The sequence below is a fragment of the Oncorhynchus mykiss genome, chromosome 11 (assembly GCF_013265735.2).
Source record: "Oncorhynchus mykiss isolate Arlee chromosome 11, USDA_OmykA_1.1, whole genome shotgun sequence".
In the NCBI taxonomy this organism is placed as follows: domain Eukaryota; kingdom Metazoa; phylum Chordata; class Actinopteri; order Salmoniformes; family Salmonidae; genus Oncorhynchus; species Oncorhynchus mykiss.
In genome coordinates, this window is record NC_048575.1 from 61,922,079 (window position 1) to 61,949,565 (window position 27,487).

The 27,487-nt window shown below is 41.9% G+C and overlaps 1 protein-coding gene across 4 annotated transcripts in view; it reads left to right on the forward strand.

Annotated features, from left to right (window-relative positions):
• Positions 1-2,276: 2,276 nt before the first annotated feature.
• LOC110536173 (ras GTPase-activating-like protein IQGAP1) overlaps positions 2,277-27,487 on the forward strand; it is a 101,287-nt gene continuing 76,076 nt past the window's right edge. For 2 of the 4 annotated variants that reach the window (XM_036936053.1, XM_036936054.1), the window contains exons 1-3: positions 2,277-2,930; positions 12,736-12,835; positions 26,885-27,041. In XM_036936053.1, the coding sequence (XP_036791948.1) occupies positions 2,885-2,930; positions 12,736-12,835; positions 26,885-27,041 (303 nt within the window). In that variant the 5' untranslated portion in view covers positions 2,277-2,884. The remainder of the gene's footprint in view (positions 2,931-12,735; positions 12,836-26,884; positions 27,042-27,487) is intronic. The other 2 variants (XM_036936055.1, XM_036936056.1) reach the window with 2 other exon arrangements.

Genomic DNA, 27,487 nt, shown 5'->3' on the forward strand with positions numbered 1-27,487 from the left:
AGAAATGCTCAGAGCAGTGGGAAGCTGGGAGGAGGTGCTCTTATTCTCCATGGACTTTACAGTGTCCCAGAACTTTTTTGAGTTAGATTGTGTCGAGGTACAGATCTGGGGAAGGGTGCTAAAAAAATTCTGAAGTATTGAAGGTCCCCAAGAACACAGTGGCCTCCATCAATCTTAGATGGAAGAAGTTTGGAACCACAGTTCCTAGAGCTGACTGCCTGGTCTAACTGAGCAAGTGGGGGAGAAGGACCTTGGTCAGGGAGGTGACCAAGAACCTGCTGGTCACTCTGACAGAGGTCTAGAGTTCCTCTGAGGAGATGGGAGAACCTTTCAGAAGGACAACCATCTCTGCAGCACTCCACCAATCACACGGAAGCCACTCCTCAGTAAAAGGCGCATAACAGCCCGATTGGAGTTTGCCAAAAGGCACCTAAAGAATTTCAGACCATGAGAAACAAGATTATTTTGTCTGATGAAACCAAGATTGAAGTCTTTGGCCTGAATGCCAAGCGTCACATCTGGAGGAAACCTGGCAACATCCCTACAGTGAAGCATGGTGGTGGCAGCATCATGCTGAGGGGATGTTTTTAACGGCAGGGACTGGGGGACTAGTCAGGATCGAGGCAAAGCTGAATGGAGCAAAGTACAGAGAGCTCCTTGATGAAAACCTGCTCCAGAACGCTCAGGACCTCAGACTGGGGTGAAGATTCACCTTCCAACAGGACAATGACCCTAAGCACATAGCCAAGAAACGCAGGAGTTGTTTCGGGATAAGTTTCTGAATGTCCTTGAGTGCCCAGTCAGAGCCCAAACTTGAACCTGATCGAACATCTCTGGAGAGACCTGAAAATAGCTGTGCAGCGCTGCTCTCCATCCAACCTGACAGAGCTTGAGAGGATCTGCTGCGAATAATGGGAGAAACTCCCTAAATACAGGTGTGCCAAGCTTGTAGCGTCATACTCAAGAAGACTTGAGGCTGTAACCGCTGCCAAAGGTGCTTCAAGAAAGTACTGAGTAAAGGGTCTGAATACTTATGTAAATATGATAAACATTTGTTTTTATACATTTGCCAAAAAATGTAAAAACCTGTTTTTGCTTAGTCATTATGGGGTATTGTGTGTAGATTGATGAGGGGAAAAAACTATTTAATACATTTTTAAATAAGGCTGTAATGTAACAAAATGGGAAAAAAGTTGAGGGTATACTTTCTGAATACTTTCCGAATTCACTGTATATGCATTTCTCAGGCCTGTTCGAAACCCATTAGCTAAACTATCAGGAAGTAAAAAGCATTGCTGAGTAATCCAAAGGAAATGTGTTTAGTGGTCACTATGGGTATGTCCAAAATTCCCCCTCTTCCCTCTTTATAGTGCACTACTTTGACCATAGCCCTATATGGTCCCTGGTCAAAAGTAGTGCATCACTCAGAACCCCCTCAACCTGCAGACCCAGGCCCTAACTACAGCATTTGGGGCTCTGGAGCATCGACCTCCTATAGCCCCCCCACCCCCCGGAGGTGTTGAAATGCAGCTAACTTCCTGCAATTCTACACTTTTTGCCATGGGGCAGTTTTTAGTTTTTTTTTGCTGTTTCATAGCTCCTCTCATGCTTTTATTTCGATTTTGCGACGAGGCTGAGAGAAAATGTTGCCGTTTTAAGCGAATTTCCTGCTATTCTACACATTTTGCCCTGAGGCTGAGATAACATTTAGCATTTTTAAAGCTAATTTCCTGCAATTCTAAAAATATTGCTATCATAATATGCTATCCAAACCCCAAACGTGTCAAGTGTGCCTGTTCGGTAATCCGGTAATCCGGCTCTCAGCTGAACCCAACCTTGACGTGTGAAGTGAAACCTTCTGATGTCTGCAAGCCTAACTATCTTCACCATGCATTTTTCTATAAACCAATCAGATACACTTTTTATACCCTTTTATTGTAATGATTCCACTGACACCCCTTTCATTTGCTGTTTTGAGGGTATATTGTTACCCTCATTCTGACAGCAAGAGATGGACAGCTGTCATGATAAATTGGTCGCCAGGTGGTGCTGAGGACAGCTAGATAATTAGAGCGTCAGATCAGGGGCGTATTCATTACGCCAATTCTGTTGCAAAACGTTTCTTAAAAGGAAGCAAACGGAACAAAATTCGGGAGGGATTTTCCTGAATTTGTCCAATTGTAGATCTCGTGTAGGTTGCAAAACGTTCCCTTTTGCAACTGTTTGGCTAATGAGTACACCACTGGGGTATTCATTAGTCAGATTATGTTGCACAACGTTTGGTCTGTTGAAGCTCTGTGCTATGGCAAGAATAGCTCAAAGAGAAACAAAGAGTCCATCAATACTTTAATTATTTTCTCGGATTCCGTTGCAAAAGGTTTCGTCGGTTGCACAACGGAAACAGTGTACTCTAGGAACCATATCGAAGCAAACGGGACAAAAGAAAAAGGAGATAACATAATTTGTCCAATATAAACGCGTTTTCGTTGGGAAACGTTTTCCGTTTGGAGTAAACGGTTTCCGTTGCAAAACGTTGCGCAACCGACCAAACGTTTTGCAACGGAATCCGAGTAAAGAATTTACCCCAGTTCAGAGCGCACTGACTGTGAACACTTGCACTGAGACAGAGGAAACCTCAAGCACTTTCTGACATGACCCAGCAAAGGTGAACAACGCGATGGGAGTTCTGCTGAGAAAGTGACAGGAGGCATATCGACGAAAAGGAAGTTTAGAAAACTAGAAGTTAATATTCTCTCGATAGTGTCACATCTAAGAATATTGTTTTGACTCATCTTAAAACCAAAAGCGCGGTTTATGGTTTGCTGATAGCTAGCATTGGTTGGGCAACATTCATCAAGTTCATAACCGGGGGAACAGAGGCAGGATGTACTATGAAGAAAAAGCTAATTCACACAAGCCACGTTATGGAAGTAAGTAAAAGTGTCCTAACCCACCATTTGTAAATAAATTCAATCGACAGTTTTTATTGTAGCTTTCATGTTTCAAGTGGTTTTGGCAGGGTGCGTATGTGGCCTTATAGCTGCATGTTCGATGATGAGCCACAGGTGTTTATTGGAGCTACCATTTTATCTATTTAACCTTTAACTAGGCAAGACACACCATAGGACTACTGTACATGTGCACCGCAGAACTGTTCGATTTTCACCTTGAATTATATTCTGCATAAACAAGTGTAAACTTTGAAAAAGCTATCAAACTCTGATGTAATGTTGTCAAACATGGAATTGTAGGCACATTGTTTGCTAGGGATGGGGAAAAGTATGACACTACTCTGGCCCCAGAGGACTGGAGTTGTCCATCCCTGACTAGTCTGTACTCACTCAGGCTATTGTCAGTGACCCTGACCCTTTATCAGATAAAGTTCTACTAACCATTTGCACCCATAAAGCGAGGGAACAAATGACTATTTGAAGTGGCCTGTGTGTGCCCCACATCACCTCAGACAGACATGATCCATCTTCAACAACTCTGTTTTCTCAATCCAGAAGGTAGCCCTATTTGGTAAAAGACCAAGTCCATATTATGGCAAGAATAGCTCAAATAAGCAAAGATAAACAACAGTCCATGATTAATTTAAGTCATGAAGGTCAGTCAATCTGGACAATTTCAAGAACTTTGAAAGTTTCTTCAGGTGCACTCGCAAAAAACATCAAGCACTATGATGAAGCTGGCTCTCATGAGGACCGCCACAGGAAAGGAAGACCCAGAGTTCCCTCTGCTGCAGAGGATACGTTCATTAGCGATGCCAGCCTCAGAAATTACAGCCCAAATAAATGCTTCACAGAGTTCAAGTAACAGACAAATCTCAACATCAACTGTTCAGAGGAGACTGCATGAATCAGGCCTTCATGGTCGAATTGCTGCAAAGAAACCACTACTAAAGGACACCAATAAGCAGACTTGCTTGGGCCAAGAAGACGAGCAATGGACATTAGAACAGTGGAAATAAGCCCACATTTTGTTTCTAACCTCCGTGTCAGGTGAACGATGATCTCAGCATGTGTGGTTCCCACTGAGTTGGACTGCAGAGTGAAGGAAAATTGGTCAACAAGTGCTCAGCATATGTAGGAACTCCTTCAAGACTGTTGGAAAAGCATCCCAGGTGAAGCTGGTTGAGAGAATGCCAAGAGTGTGCAAAGCTGTCATCAAGGTAATGGGGTGGCTACATTGAAGAATCTAAAATTTGTTTAACACTTTTTTTGGTTACTAGATATGTGCCATTTCATGGTGTTGATGTCTTCACTGTTATTCTACAATGTATAAAATAGTAAACATAAAGAAAACCCTTGAATGAGTAATTGTCCAAACTTTTGACTGGTGCTGTAGATATCTTTACAGTAAAAAGACTCATCCTAGTGCACAAAAGAGTCAACAGTTAAGGGTCTCTACAGACAGAAGGCATTTTCCCAGTGGTTGAATATGAACTTTTTGCTATTACTGTTAAGAAATCCACGCATGACTTCTGCATGGGTATTACAGGAATTTAGCAAAGTCAATAAATATTTTGGAAAAAAGGTTTGAAACGCCAATAACATGCTCACCTGTATCACTTTAGGCCTGTGTGTTGTTGACAGGATTTAGCCTATGCTGAGTCAGATCTGAGAACAAATGGCAAAGTGCAATGGTGAGAGATATTCAATTAGGTAATCAGGTCAATAGTATTTTTTTCTCTCTACAATTTCAACCAGTAAAATGATAACTTAGCTGCATTATCAACCATAGTGGAAATGTCTCAACCAGTTTGTTGACCTGACATTGTTGTTTACCGGTTTAAAATGAACTGACTAACTGCATAGGTCCAAACAGGAAAGGTTGAAGGTAAATTGTCTGTCTGTCTGTCACACAGAATGAGGAGTTTATTATTGTAAGGGCAGAGGTGGTCCGTAGAAGCTGACTAATGCATTACCATAATTCCGGCACTAATTATCTGTATTAGTGATCTCTATCTAGGAGTCTTCTTTTGGATTCAGCACCCAAGTGAGGTCTTGGGGGAAACGGTCCACAAAAACAGGTTTTGCTAAGTTTAATCAGACGCAATTGGGGTTTTGAGCCCAGTAGATGGGTTGGTTGTTTAGCAACAAAACTGATGCGTGGGCAACTATGGGAAAAAACAGACTGGGTTGGCTTAGATTGTTGACAACATGTAAACTATATTTAGTCTCCAATGTTTATTGAAAACATGAAATACATTTGCACTTGTTGTCGCAAATACATAGTCTCAGTTGTTAGTTAGCTACCTAGTGATTTTTTTTGCTGTATTAGCATTGACAGTCAAATCAAGACCTGGTATCAAGAACTAGATGAAATGAGGCAGTTTATTGCTATCTATCTCATACATATTTTTTTTTACTGAACCTTTGTTTAACAACTCAAGTCAGTTAAGAACAAATTCTTATTTACAATGACGGCCTACCGGGGATCACAACTTAAACCAGCTGCCTTGTTCAGGGGCAGAATGACAGATTTTTTACCTTGTCATCTCTGGGATTCGATCCAGCAACCTTTCAGTTACTGGCCCAACGCTCTAACCACTAGGCTACTTGCCACCCCAATCACAACAACACCAGATCTTCTGCCCCATTGAAGCGTGTGCATCGTTTTCATGATGTTGTCAGCTAACCCATCTATAAAAAGCACCGTCTCTGCATTTCTGATTCGTTGATTTGCCTCAAGGTTTCCCCCTACCTAGAAGTTTGACATGTTTTTATATATCAACTCATTTAAATATATATATATGAGATTATAGGCCTAATGTTAAATTGATCAATTCACAAGTTTGACCAATTTTCATGTAGGACAAATCTCAACATCAACTGTTCACAAGTTTGACTCTTATGTAGGTTACTTATACAATGTATTGGCTTAGGCTAACCGACATAAAAGTCAATGTATTGATTATGTAGACTAGCATAAAACAATCTGATTAGTAATGCACAACTCTAGGCTTGGAAGGTCACGCTGTAAGCTGGTTTAAGTTGTGGTCTTTTAATCAGAGACTGATTTAAGACCTTGGTAAGCAGGTGTATGGACTCTTTAGCCAATCAATAACTGTAATTGATCAATTAAGGGCAGAGAGTAACTAACACTAGCAGTGCGGAATCCCAAACCGGTCCCTTCCCCTTGATCCTTTGTTCACGCCTGCCTCCTCCATGTGAATGAGTGTTCCAAAGCTAAGGGAGAGAAAATGATTGAAGATGTAGTAGCTAATAACCTCCGATAGCCCCTCCTGACAATGCATCGCGATATGTTTCTAGTTTATTCAATCTCATACAAAAGAATGAGACGTGCGTTTGTTTGTCTGATTTTGAGGCTTGACACATAAAACAAACGAAATACCTCCCAAATTAAATGTTTAACTGTTACCAAGGTTTATGTCTTGTAAAATGACATGGGGAATTTGTTCAATTTAATTTCTCGTTTTATTTAAATGAATTGCGTAATTTAACCCCGAAGTTGATGGGTTTATTGATTCTCTCGTTATTCCCCTCAAAGTCACCCTCTGAGTTTCATCAGCAACACTTGACAATGGAGGGCCCTCGGCACGAGTTGGTTGGGGCGAGGGTCTGGATTGGGATTCATCGCAGGGCTGTGGCCCTCTGACTGGACTTATACATCCCAGAGCAAAGTGGTACTGTCTCTCTATGCTACATCTGGATCTCCTTCTGACATATTTGTACAACTATGCACATGAGCCCTCAGCATAGTATGGGGGGACTAAGGCCATATCCCTTTCCCCCAACTCAAGGATTTGATAACCACATGCATTTAAGAGCCCCTTGCGTAACTTGTTGCTCCCACAGGATAGAAAAACATTACCTTAACAAAGGAATGAGTCATCAAGTCTATAAATCATGTCCAGTGATGTTCTGACAGATGAAGGCAGTGACAGATTAAATATAGCCCAGCATACTGAGCGCAGGCAGGTCTTCCAGGAAGTTTGAGTGTGGTGTGTGTAATGGCTGTGCTGGGGATCCCACGCCTCTGGGGTGAGTGTTTACTCACACTCTGGTCCTCTCCAATAACACAGCTGGCTCAGTGGATTCAGGCTGACGGATGCTCTGACCATAGATCTCCCCCTGGGCCCACACAGCTCAGAGATGGACCCCTGCTGTGTGTGTGCTTTCCTGTGCCCCCTTCCCCCTCTCATATTTTCGTATTTGGCATAACAATTTCAGGGCCAACAGACCCTTATAAATTGACCCTTCAACTAGAAGTTCCATGGCTTGTCCAATTAACTTTTGTTTTTAGCGGACCCTTGCATCACAATCTGCCCCTCAGTGAGACTTAAGGTCATTACTCCTTATTGTAAAATAAAATGTTCACTTGGTTAAATAAAGGCTAAATTAAGACTGGTGAGGCGAGTCTTGTTGGTCGGGTAAACTGGCTTTGTGTGCTGCCTCAGTGAGAGTGGGTCACAGGAGCTATAGGGATAGATGTCAGTGAGAGTGGGTCACAGGAGCTACAGGGATAGATGTCAGTGAGATTAGTTCTACGGTAGTGGGCTGATAAGGCCCAACAATGGTGCAGGAATTATCTGCTGGGATTTGTGAGCGAGATTTCTAGACCTAACTAACTTGTTCATCAGGGTGTAAATACTGCATAGTGGGTTGGATTGTGCTGCTCTTTCAAGAGCACAGGGGCAAGTATGACAGTGTGTCAGCAGCATACTCAGTTAATCTTAATAAATGGTGTTTGGAGTAGAGGTCGACCGATTAATCGGAATGGCCGATTTCAAGTTTTCATAACAATCGGTATTTGGGGCGCTAATTTGCCAATATATATATTTTTTTACACCTTTATTTAATCTTTATTTAACTAGCAAGTCAGTTAAGAACACGTTCTTATTTTCAATGACTGCCTAGAAACGGTGGGTTAACTGCCTCATTCAGGGGCAGAACGACAGATTTTCACCTTGTCAGCTCGGGGGATCCAATCTTGCAACCTTACAGTTAACTAGTCCAACGCAATAATGACCTGCCTCGCACTCTTTGCACTCCACGAGGAGACTGCCTGTTACGCAAATGCAGTAAGCCAAGGTAAGTTGCTATCTAGCATTAAACTTATCTTATAAAAAACAATCAATCATAATCACTAGTTAACTACACATGGTTGATGATATTACTAGATATTATCTAGTGTGTCCTGCGTTGCATATAATCTGACTAAACATACAAGTATCGAAGTATCTGACTGAGTGGTGGTAGGCAGAAGCAGGCGCGTAAACATTCATTCAAACAGCACTCTCGTGCGTTTTGCCAGCAACTCTTCGTTGTGCGTCAAGCATTGTGCTGTTTATGACTTCAAGCCTATCAACTCCCGAGATGAGGCTGGTGTAACCGAAGTGAAATCGCTGGCTAGTTAGCGCACCCTACTCGCTCTGAGCCTTGGGGTGGTTGTTTCCCTTGCTCTGCATGGGCAACGCTGCTTCGATGTTGTGGCTGTTGTCGTTGTGTTGCTGGTTCGAGCCCAGGGAGGAGCGAGGAGAGGGACGGAAGCTACACTGTTACACTGGCAATACTAAAGTGATTATAAGAACATCCAATAGTCAACGGTTAATTAAATACAAATGGTATAGCGGGAAATAGTCCTATAATTTCTATAATAACTACAACCTAAAACTTCTTACCTGGGAATATTGAAGACTCATGTTAAAAGGAACCACCAGCTTTCATATGTTCTCATGTTCTGAGCAAGGAACTTAAACGTTAGCTTTCTTACATAGCACATATTGCACTTTTACTTTCTTCTCCAACACTTTGTTTTTGCATTATTTAAACCAAATTGAACATGTTTCATTATTTACTTGAGGCTAAATTGATTTTATTGATGTATTATATTAAGTTAAAATAAGTGTTCATTCAGTATTGTTGTAATTGTCATTATTACAAATGCATAAAAAAACTTTTTTAAATTGTCCAATTTAATTGGTATCAGCTTTTTTGGTCCTCAAATAAATCGGTATCGGCGTTGAAAAATCATAATCGGTCGACCTCTAGTTTGGAGAGATGCAGCCTATCAGTCAGATTAGGCTTGCCTCCAAGCCTGCATGTGCCTGCTAGACTTCTCCACTCTGGGTCTTTAGGGCAACAAAGGTATTTTTCGTAAGTCATGCCAGTAAAATAGGGGTCTAATCAGTCTGCAGACTTAACTAGTTCAGCACTTCCCAGTAATAATGGTCCATCAATTACATACTCGCCCACTACATGCATACTGTAGCAGGATTTCCGGAAATGTGGCGCTGGACATTTGACTGACAGCATTTTGATTTACCGGACATTTGATACATTTACCGGACCCATCTGCATTGGGTACGTAACCTGATTAGGGTGTCCACTCACTGTGCTCAGAATGACAGAAATCACATTTACATTATGGTAATTCATATTACAGAACATGTAAGTCCAGGATGCAATGATGTGCGGATCTTCTTAATGAATTCTGAGTACACTTTGAAGATGTTAGAATAACTGTCCACATGTACTTTTCCTCAGCCAACAAGACCAGTAACTAATAGCAAAATCACTAGCCTATGTCAATCTACTATACCCCATCGTACAAACGTTTACCTATTATATTGGTCAGCTTGTCGAGAAAGAAATAGCCTTTTCCAAACAGACTCAGGGACAGTTGTGGGACGAAAGATCCCAAATTCATACCACCAGTAGGCCTAGGCTACATAAAAAACTTTAAAAAGCAATGAGTCTGAAACAACCGATCAGAATATTTAGCCTAAAATCTTTGGAATATCTACGTATTCTTTTGGTTTATTCGGATCCACTTTTGCTGAGGCAGCAGTTATTCTTCCTGGGGTCCACACAAAAACATAAAACACGACAAGTAACAAAACACTCATAGACAAGAACAGTTACACAAATTTAAAATACAACAATATACAAATAATACAACTAAAAACTGTGTGCGATTAGTGTGTTTGTGTAATTTCACAGTCCCTATTGTGCCATGAGATGTTGTTTTTGAAAATGTAAGGTAATTTTGCTGGTTACTTGAGTAATTGCGATCATGGTTCTGTATAATATTGTCCACTGGCGTGAATTCGTTTTGGTGACATGTCTTGCTGGGTATGTATGGGTGTCTGAGCTGTATGTTATTTGATTATGTAGACAATCTGGAATTTTCATTACAGCAATATTTCTCATTAAAACTGGAAGAGAATGGCATGCATGTTAATGTTAGTTCTGTATGTGCTGTAAAGGGCAAGGCGTGCTACTCTGTTTTGAGCCAGCTGCAGCTTTGCTAGATCTTTCTTTGCTGCACTTGACCATATTACCAGACAGTAATCAAGATGGGACAAGACCAGACCCTGAACAACTAGTACACTTTATTTTTGTGTCAAATGCATAATATCATTTATACCGAACATACTCCTCATCTTCACAACAACTTTGTCAATATTACTTGACCATGATAATTGACCTAGGAGTTTAGCTTCCTCAACTTGCTTAATGGTCACACCCTTTATACACAACTCCAGTTGAGGTTTCAGAATTAGAATGTTTTGAACCAAATACAATGCTTTTAGTCTTAGATGTATTTAAGACCAGTCTATTATTATTCATCACCCATTCTGATGCTGAGTGTAACTTCTTATTTAGAAATTCAGTAAGCCCACAGGCTTTTGGTGCTGACATGTAGTGTGTGGAATCATTGTCATACATAGTCGTTCTAGCTTCGTATAAGACCAGTGGCAAATCATTTGTAAAAATAGAGAAGATTAATGGCCCAAGGCAACTGCCCTATGGGACACCACACTGTACATATCTGATGTTAGAGAAGCTTCCATTGATGAACTCTATGGGTTCTATTGGATAAATAACCCTCCAACCATGAGATGTAGGTGATGTAAAGCCAAAGCAAGTGAGATTCTTTCAATAACAATTTATGATTAATAACATCAGAGGCTGCACTGAAATCTAACAATACAGCTCCAACTATCATCTTATTATACATTTATTTTAACCAATCATCAGGCATCTGCGTCAGAGCAGTACAAGTTGAGTGCCCTTATCTATATGCATGCTAAAAGTTCGTACTCAACTTGTTTTTTTAATAATGTAATTTAAATTCTGAGTTTTCCCACTTCACTAGTGAAATAATCATTTAAATTATTGAAAGGTTTTGTTATAAATGACCCATCAACTGCAATGAGGGATGGAGATGAATGGGTTTTCTATCCATTATATCAATTAAATTACTCAAGTCTTGTTCCATTGTGTTTTATATCAGTTATCTTGGTTTGGTAATATTTTTGTAAAGTTTAGTCACAAAATTTCTCAATTTACAGTATGTCAACCAATCAGCTGAGCAGTCTGACTTGTTTGCCTTCTTTTTTTTTTGTTGCATCATTTCTTTGAACCATAAAATGTTTTAATTCATAATCATTCCAGGGGGCTCGAACTGTTCTCATAGTTAATTTTGTAACAGGTGCATGCTTGTCAATGCATGAAATGAATCATTTTACAAATACTTCCAGTGCTGCATCTGGATTCACTTCCTCATACACATCAGACCAACATACATCTTTTACATCTTCAACAAAAGATAACACAACATTTTGGCACTTTGGCTTTCCTTGTTATTGCCACAATGTTATGGTCACTACAGCCAATGGAAACTGATTTCACTTTGGACAAAGATATAGAAGAAATAATCAATACAAGTGGACGTCACAGATCCAACACTATTGGTATACACTCTAGTTGGTTGAGTGATAACCTGGGTCATAATTACAGGCATTAGTCACAGTAAGAAGATTCCTCTTGAGAGGAAAGCTACTTGCTAACCAGTTCAGGTCACCCAGAAAATAGATTTCTGTTAACATCACACACTTAAGCATTGCAGACATGATCCAAATACTGACTGTTAGCACTTGGTGGGCTATAGCAGCACCCTAAAATAAGTGACTTTAGATGAGGCAGGTGAACTTGCAACACAACACTTCAACAACATTTGACACAACAATAACCTCCTTTAAGCTTTACAGGAATATGGCTCTGAACATATACTGTACAGCAACACCTCCCTCATGGGCATTCTTGTCTTTTCTGTAGATGTTATATCGCTATATTGCTACTGCTGTGTCAAAGGAATTATCTAAGTGAGTTTCAGAGAGAGCCAGTATATGAATGTTATCCAATGTTAGAAATGGTTCATGAAATCAGTAACTTGCTTAGGCTACAAATATTAATATGGGCTTTTCTTAGCCCTTTCCTGGGTAGCTTATCAGAGATGGCCATAATATGGAGAAAAAATGAATCAAATAAAAACATTGTTTGACTGATCTAGTCAGTCGTGTGTGCGTGTGTGTGCGCGAGATGTGATGTTAGTCTGAAGCTACTGACCAGAAAGATTGGCTCTCACTCCTTCCAGGCTTTTGTTAGGTGGACAATGAACTTGTCATAGCAAATGTAAGCAATGTCCCCACGCGCTCTCTAAAGTAAGGTAATAATGTCCCAAGTATCCTACTAGGCAGGTTTCTGATTCGTTGTGATTTTTAAGAATGCATGCTAAAAAGATCCTATCATGTTGATAATGGTTGATAATGGTTTTCTCTGTGTTCTTATGAATCTCTTAATTCACAAGAACACAGAGAGAGAGAACTATATCCAGTCCAAGATGATTACAGCAGATGATTCCCACCCTCTCATTACAGGCGTGTGTGCATGAGGCTGTAACTGTTTTTATTTCAATCTGCAGCCATTCAGGACGATGAGAGGCTCTCGGCGGAGGAGATGGACGAGAGGAGACGACAGAACATTGCCTACGAGTATCTCTGTCACCTGGAGGAGGCCAAACGGTAAGAGAGGAGTAGTCATGGAGCGTAGGGAGCAACAAAATGGCTCCGGAGAAGAAAGCAGACGTTTTACGTGCCCCCAACCGATTGTTTTTTGTTTATTTTTGGGGTTTTCTGGACAGGACTGCGGTTACTCATCACGGACTGACAGAATCCTTTTTTTCCCTTTTAATGAGTCTGACGAGCCCAACGCGAACAATGTTCTTCTTTCTTGGGAACAGGCACAGCTCCCCATGATTTGTGGCAAGAGGAGCCAGAGGGCGGGCTGCCTTCTGAGAATTTGTAGGCGATCGAATAAACCCCCACTTCCTTCCATTCTGCTAGCAAACGTGCAGTCTTTGGACAATAAAATAGATGACTTACATAGAAGATTAAACTAGCAACGGGACATTCGAAACTGAAATATTTTATGCTTCACGGAGTCGTGGCTGAACAACGACACTCAACATACAGCTGGCTGGTTATACGCTGCACCGGCAGGATAGAACAGTGGTCTCTGGTAAGACAAGGGGCGGCAGACTGTACTTTTGTAAATATCGGCTGGTGCACGATATCTAAGGAAGTCTCGAGCTATTGCTCGCCTGAGGTAGAGTATCTCATTATAAGCTGTAGACCACACTATCTACCTAGAGAGTTTATCTGTATTTTTCGTAGCTGTTTACATACCACAGTCAGAGGCTGGCACTAAGACAGCATTGAATGAGCTGTATTCTGCCATAAGCAAACAAGAAAACGCTCACCCAGAGGTGGCGCTCCTAGTAGCCGGGGACTTTAATGCAGGGAAACTGAAATCTGTGAAATCCAGAGGAAAAAAACTCTGGACCACCTTTACTCAACACACAGAGACGCACACAAAGCCCTCCCTCACCCTCAATTTGGCAAATCTGACCATAATTCTATCCTCCTGATTCCTGCTTACAAGATAAAATTAAATCAGGACGCACCAGTGACTAGATCAATAAAAAAGTGGTCAGATGAAGCAGATGCTAAGCTACAGGACTGTTTTTATAGCACAGACTGGAATATGTCAGGATTCCTCCAATGGCATTGAGTACACTACATCAGTCATTGGCTTTATCAATAAGTGCATCGACGACGTCGTCCCCACAGTGACCCTACGTACATACCCCAATCAGAAGCCATGGATTACAGGCAACATCCGCATTGAGCTAAAGGCTAGACATGCCACTTTCAAGGAGCGGGACTCCATCCCAGAAGCTTATAAGAAATTCCGCTATGTCCTCCGACGAACCATAACACAGGCAAAGCCTCAATACAGGACTAAGATCGAATCGTACTATACCAGCTCTGACGCCAGATATGGCAGGGCTTGCAAACCATTATAGACTACAAAGGGAAGCACACCCGAGAGCTGCCCAATGACACGAGCCTACCAGACTAGCTAAAGTACTTCTATGCTCGCTTCGAGGCAAATAATACTTAAACATGCATGAGAGCACCAGCTGTTCCGGAAGACTGTGATCATGCTTTCCGCAGCCGATGTGAGTAAGACCTTTTAAACAGGTCAACATTCACAAGGTCGCAGGGTCAGATTACCAGGACGTGTACTGCGAGCATGCGCTGACCAACTGGCAAGTGTCTTCACTAAATGACAACATGTTTTAAGCATACCAACATAGTGTTCTTGGGCACAGGCACTAAGGTAACCTGCCTAAATGACTACCGACCCATGGCACTCATGTCTGTAGCCATGAAGTGCTTTAAAAGGCTGGTCATGGCTCACATCAACATCATTATCCCAGAAACCCTAGATCCACTCCAATTTGCATACCGCTCCAACAGATCCACAGATGATGCAATCTCTATTGCACCCCACACTGCCCTTTCCCACCTGGACAAAAGGAACACCTACGTGAGAATGCCATTCATTGACTACAGCTCAGCGTTCAACACCATTGTGCCCTTGAAGCTCATCAATAAGCCAAGGACCCTGGGACTAAACACCTCCCTCTGCAACTGGATCCTGGACCACGACAAAACCTATTCCCCCTTAAGAGACTGACAAGATTTGGCATGGGTCCTCAGATCCTCAAAAGGTTCTACAGCTGCACCATCGAGAGCATCCTGACTGGTTGCATCACTGCCTGGTATGGCAACTGCTCGGCTTCCAAACGCAAGGACTACAGAGGGTAGTGCGTACGGCCCAGTACATAACTGGGGCCAAGCTTCCTGCCATCCAGGTCCTCTATACCAGGCGGCGTCAGAGCAGAGGAAGGCCCTAAAAAGTATCAGACTCCAGCCACCCTAGTCATAGACTGTTCTCTCTGGTACCGCACGGCAAGCAGTTTCAGTTAAACAGCTTCTACCCCCAAGCCAAAAGACTCCTGAACACCTAATCAAATGGCTACCCAGGCTATTTGCATTGCTTCTCTCCCTCTTTTACACCGCTGCTACTCTCTGTTGTTATCATCTATGCATGGCCACTTTAATAACTCTACCTTCATGTACATATTACCTCGACTAACCGGTGCCCCCGCACATTGACTCTATATACAGGGGGGTACTGGTACAGTCTCGCTATTGTTATTTTACTGCTGCTCTTTAATTACTTGTTACTTTTATTTATTCTTATCCGTATTAAAAAAAAACATGCACTAACACTTTAAACCCCACAATGTCTCTGACATGGGGTCAACAATGTCGTTTTAAAGTTTAGTGTAAAGAATTTTTAATACAGTTTAAGATTGGTTTTGATAAAACAATCACAACTTATTTTTTATAAACCAATGTAGTCTTTTCCTGAGAGCTCTGAGCGTGCTGTGTCTGATACTGAACCACTTCCTGTCGTATGTATGAAGGCACCCAACGGAACAGGAAGCCTCTCCTCTCGTGTTCTCACGTGTTGTTTTTGGGACTGCCCACCACACTACACCTCTGCAAGCAACCGAGAATAATCACACCAAAAGTTAATCTGCTATAGCTGTACCATGGTGACATCACCCGTCAGCAGGTGGTTTAAACACTTCTAGCCTCTATGTGTTGAGGTCAGAGTTTGCTGTACACTGGTATGACTCTGCATTGGCTCCCCTGATGAGATGTTGTATTAAAGTTTGACTGCAGAACGTGGACTTTGATTTGGTAGAGAACAGAGACTTGGTAGTGGGATCATCAACTAGATTCAGCCGTGGGACTTTCTTTTTCTTGAGCAGATTGTCGGGGGCTGGAACATAACTACAAAGAATTTGTAGACTGCAAATTCAACGCAAGAAGCCCAGACAGATATGATTGACTAAAACATAATCATTTCAAACCTTGCTTACATTTGTACATGATCAAGTCTTGTCTCTCTCTTATGCGTGGGAATACTTGAACATATTTCTTAAATTAAAATCACTGAGCTGATATTTTTGGTGTTTTTTACAGTCTTATGGGCCAAATAAAACCAGTTGAGGAACCCTGATTTATGACCTAATTGGTGTCATGGATCTCTGTCTGTTAAAGTGTAATAGGGATTCTGGTGACAAACTAGCACTCAGCAGCACCGCTGACTTCCCTTATCTCTCCTCCGTCGCTGATGAGCCTCTATTCTGGGAAACTTGTCATCTGGGATTAGGATTATGGTGCTGGCTGCTAATTAGGCTATTAGTGAATATTAGTGACTGAGTCAGGCAGTGCGATTAGGACCCGTCTAACCCTGCTCTGCTTCAACTCTGGGGTCAGGAGTCACAGGCACAGGGCAGGCATGCAGCCCCAGTCTAGTCAGCCCTTCAACAGCTCCCGGGAGAATGGCTTGATTGGAACAACTAAACCATGCTGCTTTTGTCTTCTCTGGTAAATGGGGTTAATGCACTCTGAGTGTCTGTCTGGACTTTATTTCTTCATTTGCATTGATAATACACCTGTGGTTTACAGGTATGATATGATAACACACTGGTAGCTCACAAGTCACAACCTTAACATAAACCAAAATGTGGGCCTACCTCCGTTTTAACCAAACTGTAGTGCAGTGACAGGCCTTGACACTCTTTGACAGGCTCATAGGCGGACTTTGTACCTGTAGTACTGAGTAAACAGTATGTCAGCTTGCTCATGTTTTTTGATAGGGTGTCATTTTTGGAAGTTACATTTTTACCCTTACTACCCTTCACCTCCATTTTTTTATTTGTTTTTATTTTACCTTTATTTAACTAGGCAAGTCAGTTAAGAACAAATTCTTATTTTCAATGACGGCCTAGGAACAGTGGGAACTAATGAAGTTTTAGTTCCATTTTTACAAGTGTGGCAAAAATGTTATTTACCATTTGTCTGAACTTTTATCATTTAGTTAGTCGAAACAACTTAGCTCCATGCTAAGTTAAGTTATCTCATCAAACATGCAAAAATACCCTTAGTGTCACTAGTATCACACAATCTCATAACATGAGAGCTCTCAAAGGCAGGCTTACTGTGCGCATAGTAGAGTAACACAAAGGGCACATATGGCGTTACTGTCGGTCTATAAATAATGGAGTAAATGTGGTTTGAAACAAAAATGAAAAGGATATTCATGCAGTTCCATATGAAAATTGACCCATACCTCCACCTATACAACAACAGGTCTAGGACTACATCCTTTTAGCAGGATTTATATAGACATTGGCATGTCAAATTCAAGGACTTTCAGGGACTTTTTCAAGCACTTCATTGTAATTTTCAAGGACCTCAATGTGTAGTACAATTGTGTAATTGATATAATTGTACATATAGGGCCTAATATAGAACCCCACCCCTCCCTGCAAAAAGTGTCAAACAAGTAGGCCATTACCACTTTTTAAGGATAATAAGAAAAAGTATGCCTTGCCAGTTCACTGAAATTCATATTATTACATTCAAAATGTGTGACAATAATGTGGACATTGCCTGACTAATTAGATTTGAGGCCTTCATGGCCATTTTTCTGGAGCCTATGTGGCCGATGCAGGCACACAATAAAACCATGAATAGTTGTAGCATTAATCTCACCATTTGAAACTCGCCATCACTGTTTTTATAATTAGAAAGTGACCAAAAACCAGGTTCCTTTTTTAATGGAAGAGTTTGTATGGACATCCAATTTGAAGCCAACATTAGATTTTGTTGTCCTCGTAATAACCGCATGTGGTTTTACCGCAACAGAGTAGCGCAACACCTTTTCAATTGAAGCAGCAGGAAACAAACTGTGTCCCCATCTCTCACAAAAACTGATCAAAAGTGAAATCACAGATAATTATAAGGGAGCAGGAGAACTTATCAATAAATTGGCTACAATAATTACATGGACTTCTATCCTGGGTCTATCCTACACAATTGCGCACAGTAGACTTGGTGTCCAATCCGACGCACAAAAACATCTGAAAACATGAACACATTACCTTGACGCTTCCTCTGTTAAATCTAATGAGACCCTGCTGTAAATCAAGCAGACAACAGATAATCAACATCAATTCGCTGAAGATATTTAATCCAATGTGGATCCATACACAACTGTCTTCACTGGCGTAACGAATGAGGCACCAAAATATTCTGGACATTCCTCGTGAACACCTTTTTTTCATCTCTTTAGCGCAAGCGACGCAACATCACAACAGTTGTTCGTTACCTGACTGTCATTAGGAAAATTCCGTCCCAGATCAGATGGTGATGTGTGAAAATATCACTGCGTTACTAATCAGCTAGACACCAAATGCACATCCAACAAGTGTTATGCATAATTATTGAACAGCCACATGAATGACAGTCGATTTTAGGTTTTAAGGTAAAGGTGACTCTTTCGGTTAGAAGCATTCGATTTTGCCATCACATTTATTATTTTGGATTTGTGTGCCCATAAACTGTTTTCACCCCATAACATAAGAAGACACAAAATGTTAAGTCTTGAGGTTTTGCTTGCCTGAGGTAGAGTATCTCATAAGCTGTAGACCACACTATTTACCAAGATCTATATTTTTCGGAGCTGTCTATTTACCACTACAAACTGATGCTGGCACTAAGACGGCACTCAACAAGCTGTATAAGGCCATAAGCAAACAAGAAAATGCTCATCCAAAATGCGGCGCTCCTAGTGGCTGGGGACTTTAATGCAGGGAAACTTAAATCTGTTTTACCTAATTTCTACCAGCATGTTACATTTGTAACCAGAGGGGAAAAAACTCTGGACCACCTTTACTACACACACAGAGACGCATACAGTGGTTCCTCCTTTAAAAGTTGCAGAGTACTGCGGCACAGCTAGCATGGTGCCGCAGAATTCTATGGCACGTTATTTAAGTATGAACCACTGGTACCATTAAGGCTAGTTAGTGCTGGTTTGTCCACCAGAGGGCATCTTTGAGAAGCATTTGATAGCCTTCAATAATGGCTGTACTAGAGAATGCGTACACGCGGGAGACCGGGGTTCAGTTCTCTGACGGGCAGGAAGGAATAGGCTGTCCTTGTAAATAAGAATTTGTTTTTAACTGATTCCATGTGTTATTTCATAGTTGTAATGTATTCACTATTATTCTACAATGTAGAAAATATTAAATAAAGAAAAACCCTGGAATAAGTAGGTGTGTCTTTTGACTGATACTGTAATTTGATTAATATTATGGTGGTTCTATTCCAAGGAAAATGAAAATGCCTCTAGGTTTCCGTTATGATGGAACGGAAAATATGGCAATGTACAATGTGATGGTCGGGAGTACAGTACTGGGCTATTTAGGTAAAGAATTCAGTGTCACCTCCCTGACCAAGGCCCTTCTCCCCCGATTGCTCAGTTTGGCCGGGCGGCCAGCTTTAGGAAGAGTCTTGGTGGTTCCAACTTTTTCCATTTAAGAATGATGGAGGCCACTGTGTTATTGGGGACCTTCAATGCTGCACACATTTTTTGGTGCCCTTCCCCAGATCTGTGCCTCAACACAATCCTGTCTAGGAGCTCTACGGACAATTCCTTTGACCTCATGGCTAGGTTTTTGCTCTGACATGCACTGTCAACTGTGGGATGTTATATAGACAGGTGTGTGCTTTTCCAAATCATGTCCAATCAATTGAATTTACCACAGGTGACGCCAATCAAGTTGTAGAAACATCTCAAGGATGATCAATGGAAACAGGATGCACCTGAGCTCAATTTCAAGTCTCATAGTGAAGTGTCTGAATACTTATGTAAATAAGGTATTTCTGTTTTTTATTAAATTAGCAAACATTTCTAAAAGCCTGTTTTTGCTTTTCATAATGGGGTATTGTGTGTAGATTGCTGGGATTTTTTACATACATTTTTTTTTTTTTTTTTTTTTTTTTTTTTTTTTGAATAACGCTATAACGTAACGATGTGGAAAAAGTCCAGAGGTCTGAATACTTTCCGAAGGCACTGTAGCTTTTTTTTTGCAGATTATTATCATTGATTTATCAACAGCTGTAGCAAGTTGTCCTGCGTAGGAAAGCCTCACTGGTACCCTAATTTATAGAAAGACCCATATAGGCTAGTAACACTTGGCCTGGCTAGCAGTTTAGTTTAGGCTAATGTGGACTGGTCACTGGTGTGGGATTTCTCCATTTGTCCTAGAGAGCAGTAGGCTAATATTAGGGCTGGGAATTGCCAGGGACTTCACGAAACAATATTATCACGATATTTAGGTGCCGATACGATATGTATTGTGATTCTATATGTATTGCGGCTCGATACTGCGGCTCGATGTTGCTCACTATATATGTCTGCTGCAAAGATGAGGGAGCATGAGAAAATCAGTCATGGAAATAAGTGCTCAAAACATGTTGGCTCACTATTTAAAAAGATGAAGAGCAACTACCTAGCAAAAAAAAATATCGATACTTGGAGTCAAAGTATTAATATTGTGATATGCAACTACAGTGGGGCAAAAAAGTATTTAGTCAGCCACCAATTGTGCAAGTTCTCCCACTTAAAAAGATGAGAGGCCTTTAATTTTCATCATAGGTACACTTCAACTATGACAGACAAAATGAGGGAAAAAAATCCAGAAAATCACATTGTAGGATTTTTTAAATGAATTTATTTGCAAATTATGGTGGAAAATAACAAAAGTTTCTCAATACTTTGTTACATACCCTTTGTTGGCAATGACAGAGGTGAAGACTTACAGAAAAGGTTTGACAAGGTTTTCACACACTGTTGCTGGTTTTTGGCCCATTCCTCCATGCAGATCTCCTCTAGAGCAGTGATGTTTTGGGGCTGTTGCTGGGCAACACGGACTTTCAACTCCCTCCAAAGATTTTCTATGGGGTTGAGACTGGCTAGGCCACTCCAGGACCTTGAAATGCTTTTTACGAAGCCACTCCTTCGTTGCCCGGCGGTGTGTTTGGGATTATTGTCATGCTGAAAGACCCAGCCACGTTTCATCTTCAATGCCCTTGCTGATGGAAGGAGGTTTTCACTCAAAATCTCACGATACATGGCCCCATTCATTCTTTCCTTTACACGGATCAGTCGTCCTGGTCCCTTTGCAGAAAAACAGCCCCAAAACATGATGTTTCCACCCCCATGCTCCACAGTAGGTATGGTGTTCTTTGGATGCAACTCAGCATTCTTTGTCCTCCAAACACGACAAGTTGAGTTTTTACCAAAAAGTTATATTTTGGTTTCATCTGACCATATGACATTCTCCCAATCTTCTTCTGGATCATCCAAATGCTCTCTAGCAAACTTCAGACGGGCCTGGACACGTCTGGCACTGCAGGATTTGAGTCCCTGGCGGCGTAGTGTGTTACTGATGGTAGGCTTTGTTACTTTGGTCCCAGCTCTCTGCAGGTCATTCACTAGGTCCCCCCGTGTGGTTCTGGGATTTTTGCTCACCGTTCTTGTGATCATTTTGACCCCACGGGGTGAGATCTTGCGTGGAGCCCCAGATCGAGGGAGATTATCAGTGGTCTTGTATGTCTTCCATTTCCTAATATTTGCTCCCACAGTTGATTTCTTCAAACCAAGCTGCTTACCTATTGCAGATTCAGTCTTCCCAGCCTGGTGCAGGTCTACAATTTTGTTTCTGGTGTCCTTTGACAGCTCTTTGGTCTTGGCCATAGTGGAGTTTGGAGTGTGACTGTTTGAGGTTGTGGACAGGTGTCTTTTTTATACTGATAACAAGTTCAAACAGGTGCCATTAAAACAGGTAACGAGTGGAGGACAGAGGAGCCTCTTAAAGAAGAAGTTACAAGTCTGTGATAGCCAGAAATCTTGCTTGTTTGTAGGTGACCAAATACTTGTTTTCCACCGTAATTAGCAAATAAATTCATAAAAAATCCTACAATGTGATTTTCTGGATTTTTTCCCTCATTTTGTCTGTCATAGTTGAAGTGTACCTATGATGAAAATTACAGGCCTCTCTCATATTTTTAAGTGGGAGAACTTGCACAATTGGTGGCTGACTAAATACTTGTTTTGCCCCACTGTTCCCCCCTCCTGCATCACTAGCTAATATAGTGTTTAACCTGGCCACAGGTCTAATAGTACCATTTTTATTTTTTTACACTGTTTGGACTAAGGCGACCTGCAAAAATGTTTAGGTGGCTCTCCCAAGGATTACAATGGCAGAAAAATCTGACAATAACAGGAAAGAGTGGCTGAGGAGTTTTAAATACTGTTGTTGGAGCTGTGCTTCGCCATGCGGCTGTATTACAACCAACCACATTGTTTCACTCCCGGAAGTGCAGCTTCAGAGGCTAGAGAGCTTTGTTACTGACTGAGCCAGGATATTCTTCTCCTCTCGTTCACTTTACCTCACCCTGGTCCTCTTTATCTTGCTTGGTTTCTCTCTTTCCTTCCACCTCTCTCCTCATTTGCTTATGTAATAATGAACTTTGCCTCTTATTTTCATCTGTGATTTTAAAACACCCACAATGGTGTGTCACTAAAGCCTTCCCAGCCTTGTATCTGTGTCTGTACACTCTTCCGTTACCCCTCTCCTCCACTACTTGAGCGCTAGCCAGTACAGTAGGCTGGCACTCTCTCCAACCCATGCAACCAACTCTCATCAAGTGCTCACCGTGATCAGGCGGACATGGCATGGTGTGCTGTTATCTCTATCAGCCACCCACACAAAGCCCTCTGTACCTCCAGTCACACCGCCTCTATTCCAGATTGGGATTTGTTATTAGTTTTTTTTAGCGAGGGCATGCCTGGTTTTGTTTGTCCTGTAGTCCCCTGAGCCAGTTCAGTAGCCACAGAGCTGCAGTGTGTAGAATGTGGCTGTGGCACTGTTCCAAGATGGTAGATTAATGTCAGGTAGCGTTAGTGCAGAAGTATGCCGATCTGACACAGCGGATCTGACTGGTGTGTCGATCTGACACACCACTCAGATTCTTCAGGCCTGTTGCACTAATTTCCCACTTTCCCAGGCCATTATGGCTCAGCATGGCAGCATTGGACCAACTGATATCTAGGCCTGTATTCACAGTGTCTCCAGAATAGCAGTGCTGATTTAGAATAATAGTGAAGACATCAAAACTATGAAATAACACACATGGAATCATGTAGTAACCAAAACGTGTAAAACACATTAAAATATATTTTAGATTCTTAAAAGTAGCCACCCTTTGCCTTGACAGCTTTGCACACTCTTGGCATTCTCTCAACCAGCTTCACCTGGAATGCTTTTCCAACAGTCTTGAAGGAGTTCCCACATGCTGAGCACGTGTTGGCTGCTTTTCCTTCACTCTGCAGTCCAACTAATCGCAAACCGTCTCAATTGTGTTGAGGTCGGGTGATTGGAGTCCAGGTCATCTGATGCAGCACTCCGTCACTCTCCTTGGTCAAATTGCCCTTATAGCCTGGAGGTGTGTTGGGTCATTTTCCCTACTACAATGTAGAAAATAGTAAAAATAAAGAAAAACCCTTGAATGAGTAGGTGTGTCCAAACTTTTGACTGGTGCTGTACATGTAGAGTTGCTTTTTCTGTGTCTGTCAACATTCTCTCATGTTTCCTTTGATATCGGCAGGGTAGCCTAGTGCGTTGGACTAGAGCGTTGGTCTAGTAACCGGAAGGTTGCAAGTTCAAATCCCCGAGCTGACAAGGTACAAATCTGTCGTTCTGCCCCTGAACAGGCAATTAACCCACTGTTCCTAGGCCGTCATTGAAAATAAGAATTTGTTCTTAACTGACTTGTCTAGTTAAATAAAGGTAAAATAAATACAAATTGATTTGCCATAATACAGTTTGCTGTAATAAAATGTTCTTATGTACCGTAGAGTCTTGGCATTTACCAGCAGGGTTTGGTGAAGAATCACATCACTTTACAATTTTAGCAAATCCTCCTTAGCAAGATTGTAGAACAAACAAAGGACCTTACAATGAAGGGCAGATGCAAGGAACTGTTCATTCTGCAATGAAACTCTACAATGAAGTTAGAGTTCACCCAAATTACGTATTGATTTCCTTACCCTGTGAGGAACCTATGGACAAGATATGACAACAATCCATGCTTTAGTTTAGTTTCCCTGACACTGTTTCCACATGCTACCATTTCAGCATTTGTGGCACAAATCCCATTCAAGTCATGGGACCGTTATTAGCATTTTTCCATGCATCATGTTTAAATCCTCTAAGTGACTTTGTTGCGCTTCAAAATCAATTTGACATACTTTCTGATGATTTGGACAAAATTATAATATCGGTCCCATGACTTGAATTGGGATTTGTGCAACAAATGCTAAAATGTTAGCATGTGGAAATGATGCCAAGGAAATTAAACCAAAGTCATACCCTGCCCATAGACTGCTTAAAGGGTAAGGAAACCAATGTGTCATTTTGTAATTTGGGTGAAATATCCATTTAAATGAATCAATCAATATGATAGGGTGGCATGGACTGACTTGCCATAATAACATGTTTGTTGTGGTTGTCCACACAGAGACAGAAAGTGCTGACAGAGGAGAGGGAATGGTGTGTTTGTTGGGTTCAATGTGTTGACACGTGTTGGGGCAGAGTGTTGTCTCTGTAGTGGTGGTTCAGCCTACAGACAGACGTTGACTTGTCATTAGTGGTTGCATGGAGGAGGGAAGGCCTGATGGAGTGAGCAGGGCGGAGGAGGCCTGATGGAGTGAGCAGGGCGGAGGAGGCCTGATGGAGTGAGCAGGGCGGAGGAGGCCTGATGGAGTGAGCAGGGCGGAGGAGGCCTGATGGAGTGAGCAGGGCGGAGGAGGGGAGGCCTGTTTTTAAAAAAATAAAAAAATGTGTTATCATGAATGAAGTTGGACTTTACTGTGACTTTAATAATAACTTCTAACACCCTGTGTGTGTTGAACATCCCCCCACACATTTTTACAAGGAACTCACTTGTGAAACAAATCTTACTGTAACATTTTATAGGGAACTTAACATTATTCTCAACTGACACTTCACTTGCTGCAAGGTTCAACATCTAAATTGGTGGTTTCAGTTCAGCTTTCAAGGGTGTGTATGATTACTGGGGTAACAAATGCAACAGATGCATTCATATTGTAAATTTAAGCGTGATCCCTTTTCTCTCGCTCTCCCTCCTGAGCACATGCATGACAATTTGTCTTACAGGATTTCACTCATCTTTACTCGAGACCCAGAATCACCTATAGGCCTACTGTTGATTTCGTTGAGGACCAAACCCTTGTTCCCTGCCCCATATACTCCTGAACAGTTTACTCTTATGCCCCAAATAGTCTTCTATTAAACAGTTTACAGAAACCTAATGTATTGCCAAAAGGCATGCCTCTCCAACCCCCCTACACTGGTATGTTGGACAGTGAATGTGGGAGCTGGAACAATGGGCTCTTCTCTCTGGGTCAGTACCAGTCTATTAACACCACAGACCGAGAGGGTTTATCATCCTCAAGCATGTCAGTCAATTTATAGACACACTGACATGTGTTATGTTATGTCAGTATACATTGACTGACTGAATGTACAGGTAGATTGTGTAGTCTAATTCCTTAGATTAAGATTAGTGACTGGATGCACAAACCAGCTAGTCATGTCAAATACTGTGTAGTCAATATAAACCTAAGCCAGCTGATCAGTGCTGTTTTGATCTTGGATTTAGAGATTTTGTAACAGTTGTGGGACTCTTTAATGACCCTTCCACCTGTGCCTTTCACTGAAGGCTTGATGTTATTTTTGTGACTTGCACATGCCTCTCCAGGTGTGTTTGTGTGCACACTTAGTATATTGTAAAATTTAAACCACTGCCACAGTCGTACAATACCTAATCCTTCAATACCATGAAATGTCAGGAAGCAAGGAGGAGTCCTACGGATGCAGACATGGACTTAAATAAAGCATGTAGCCAACATATAGAAAGGTGAATCCCAACAATCACCAGAGGAACATTCTGAGTTAGCCTAGGTCTACTGCTGGTTTTCCCTTGACTGTGCTGCTCCTTCGATAAGTACAGGGAAAGCCAATATTGACCTATGTGGTGCTAGCGTAGGCGGCTTGTCAATCAGCCCGGTAATGGCTCACATGCTCTTAGATCGCAGATCACCACGGTGCAAGGTGATGGACAGACCAAGGTTATGTTTGTTTATATCTGCTTGTATCCATGACGACAGCTTTCATATTGAGAGAACCGTTACCTTGAAGCCAAGGAATGAGCGGGCAACAGGTTCAAAGAGTCAGACTTTGGTCCAAACATTTGCATTTTGTTATCCATAAGCTCCTCAAAGATGATGAACATATGATGCTAAATGAACCTATGATGTTCTGGGATCGGTGTCTCTGCTAGTGTTTACCTGGCCTCACAGTTAGCCTACATAGACAGGGCGGGACCCTACACCATTCCTAACAAATCATCCAAAGGAAACACTGGTCTGTTTTTCTGTTGTGTTATCAGTGTCTCTTCCCTATTGCTCCATATGAATGACTGGAGAGCGGTTGCCATTTTGTTGTGAGATCAGTTTCTGTTCCAGTCATTTCCATATAAATTACTGAACAGATGTTGTCAACATTAGAATTAGCAGAACGGGCATCCCCATTCAGTTCAATTATGCCATAATGGGTGGGCTGGTGGCCATTATTAGTGTCCCCATAGGAGCAAAGCAGGAAGTATATATTTTGTTCCTTTTCTGAGATCAGTGTTTGTGTGTATACCCAGGTGGATGGAGGCGTGTGTAGAGGAGGAGCTGCCCTCCACCACAGATCTGGAGGAGGGTCTGAGGAACGGAGTCTACCTTGGAAAACTGGCCAAGTTCTTTGCTCCCAAGATGGTGTCTGAGAAGAAGATCTATGACAGGGACCAGGCTCGCTACAAGGTGACCTTTGTCCTCATATTGGAAAGATCTGGTACCGCAGGATACTCCAAGTTAATTGACACTTCTTCAGACTATGAATTTAACGAGGCTACATAGTAAAACTGTCACAGACACAGGATCACAACTGGGTGGCAGTGGGCGCTATCTAGTTTCTCTCCCCCATACCCCACCTTCATCTAGTTTCTCTCCCCCACACCCTATCTAGTTTCTCTCCTCTCCTCTCCCCCACACCCCACCTCTCTAGTTTCTCTCCTCTCTCCCCCACACCCCACCTCTATCTAGTTCCTCGCCTCTCCCCCACACCTCCATGGCGTCATAAAGGAAATGTCTAATCCCAGATCCAACGCAGACAGCCCCACTTCCTGTCAACCATCTCCCAAGGGACAGAGTGATGCCCCCACCCATGTTAAAAACAGCAGCTGTGCTGACAACACACTCCCGCACAC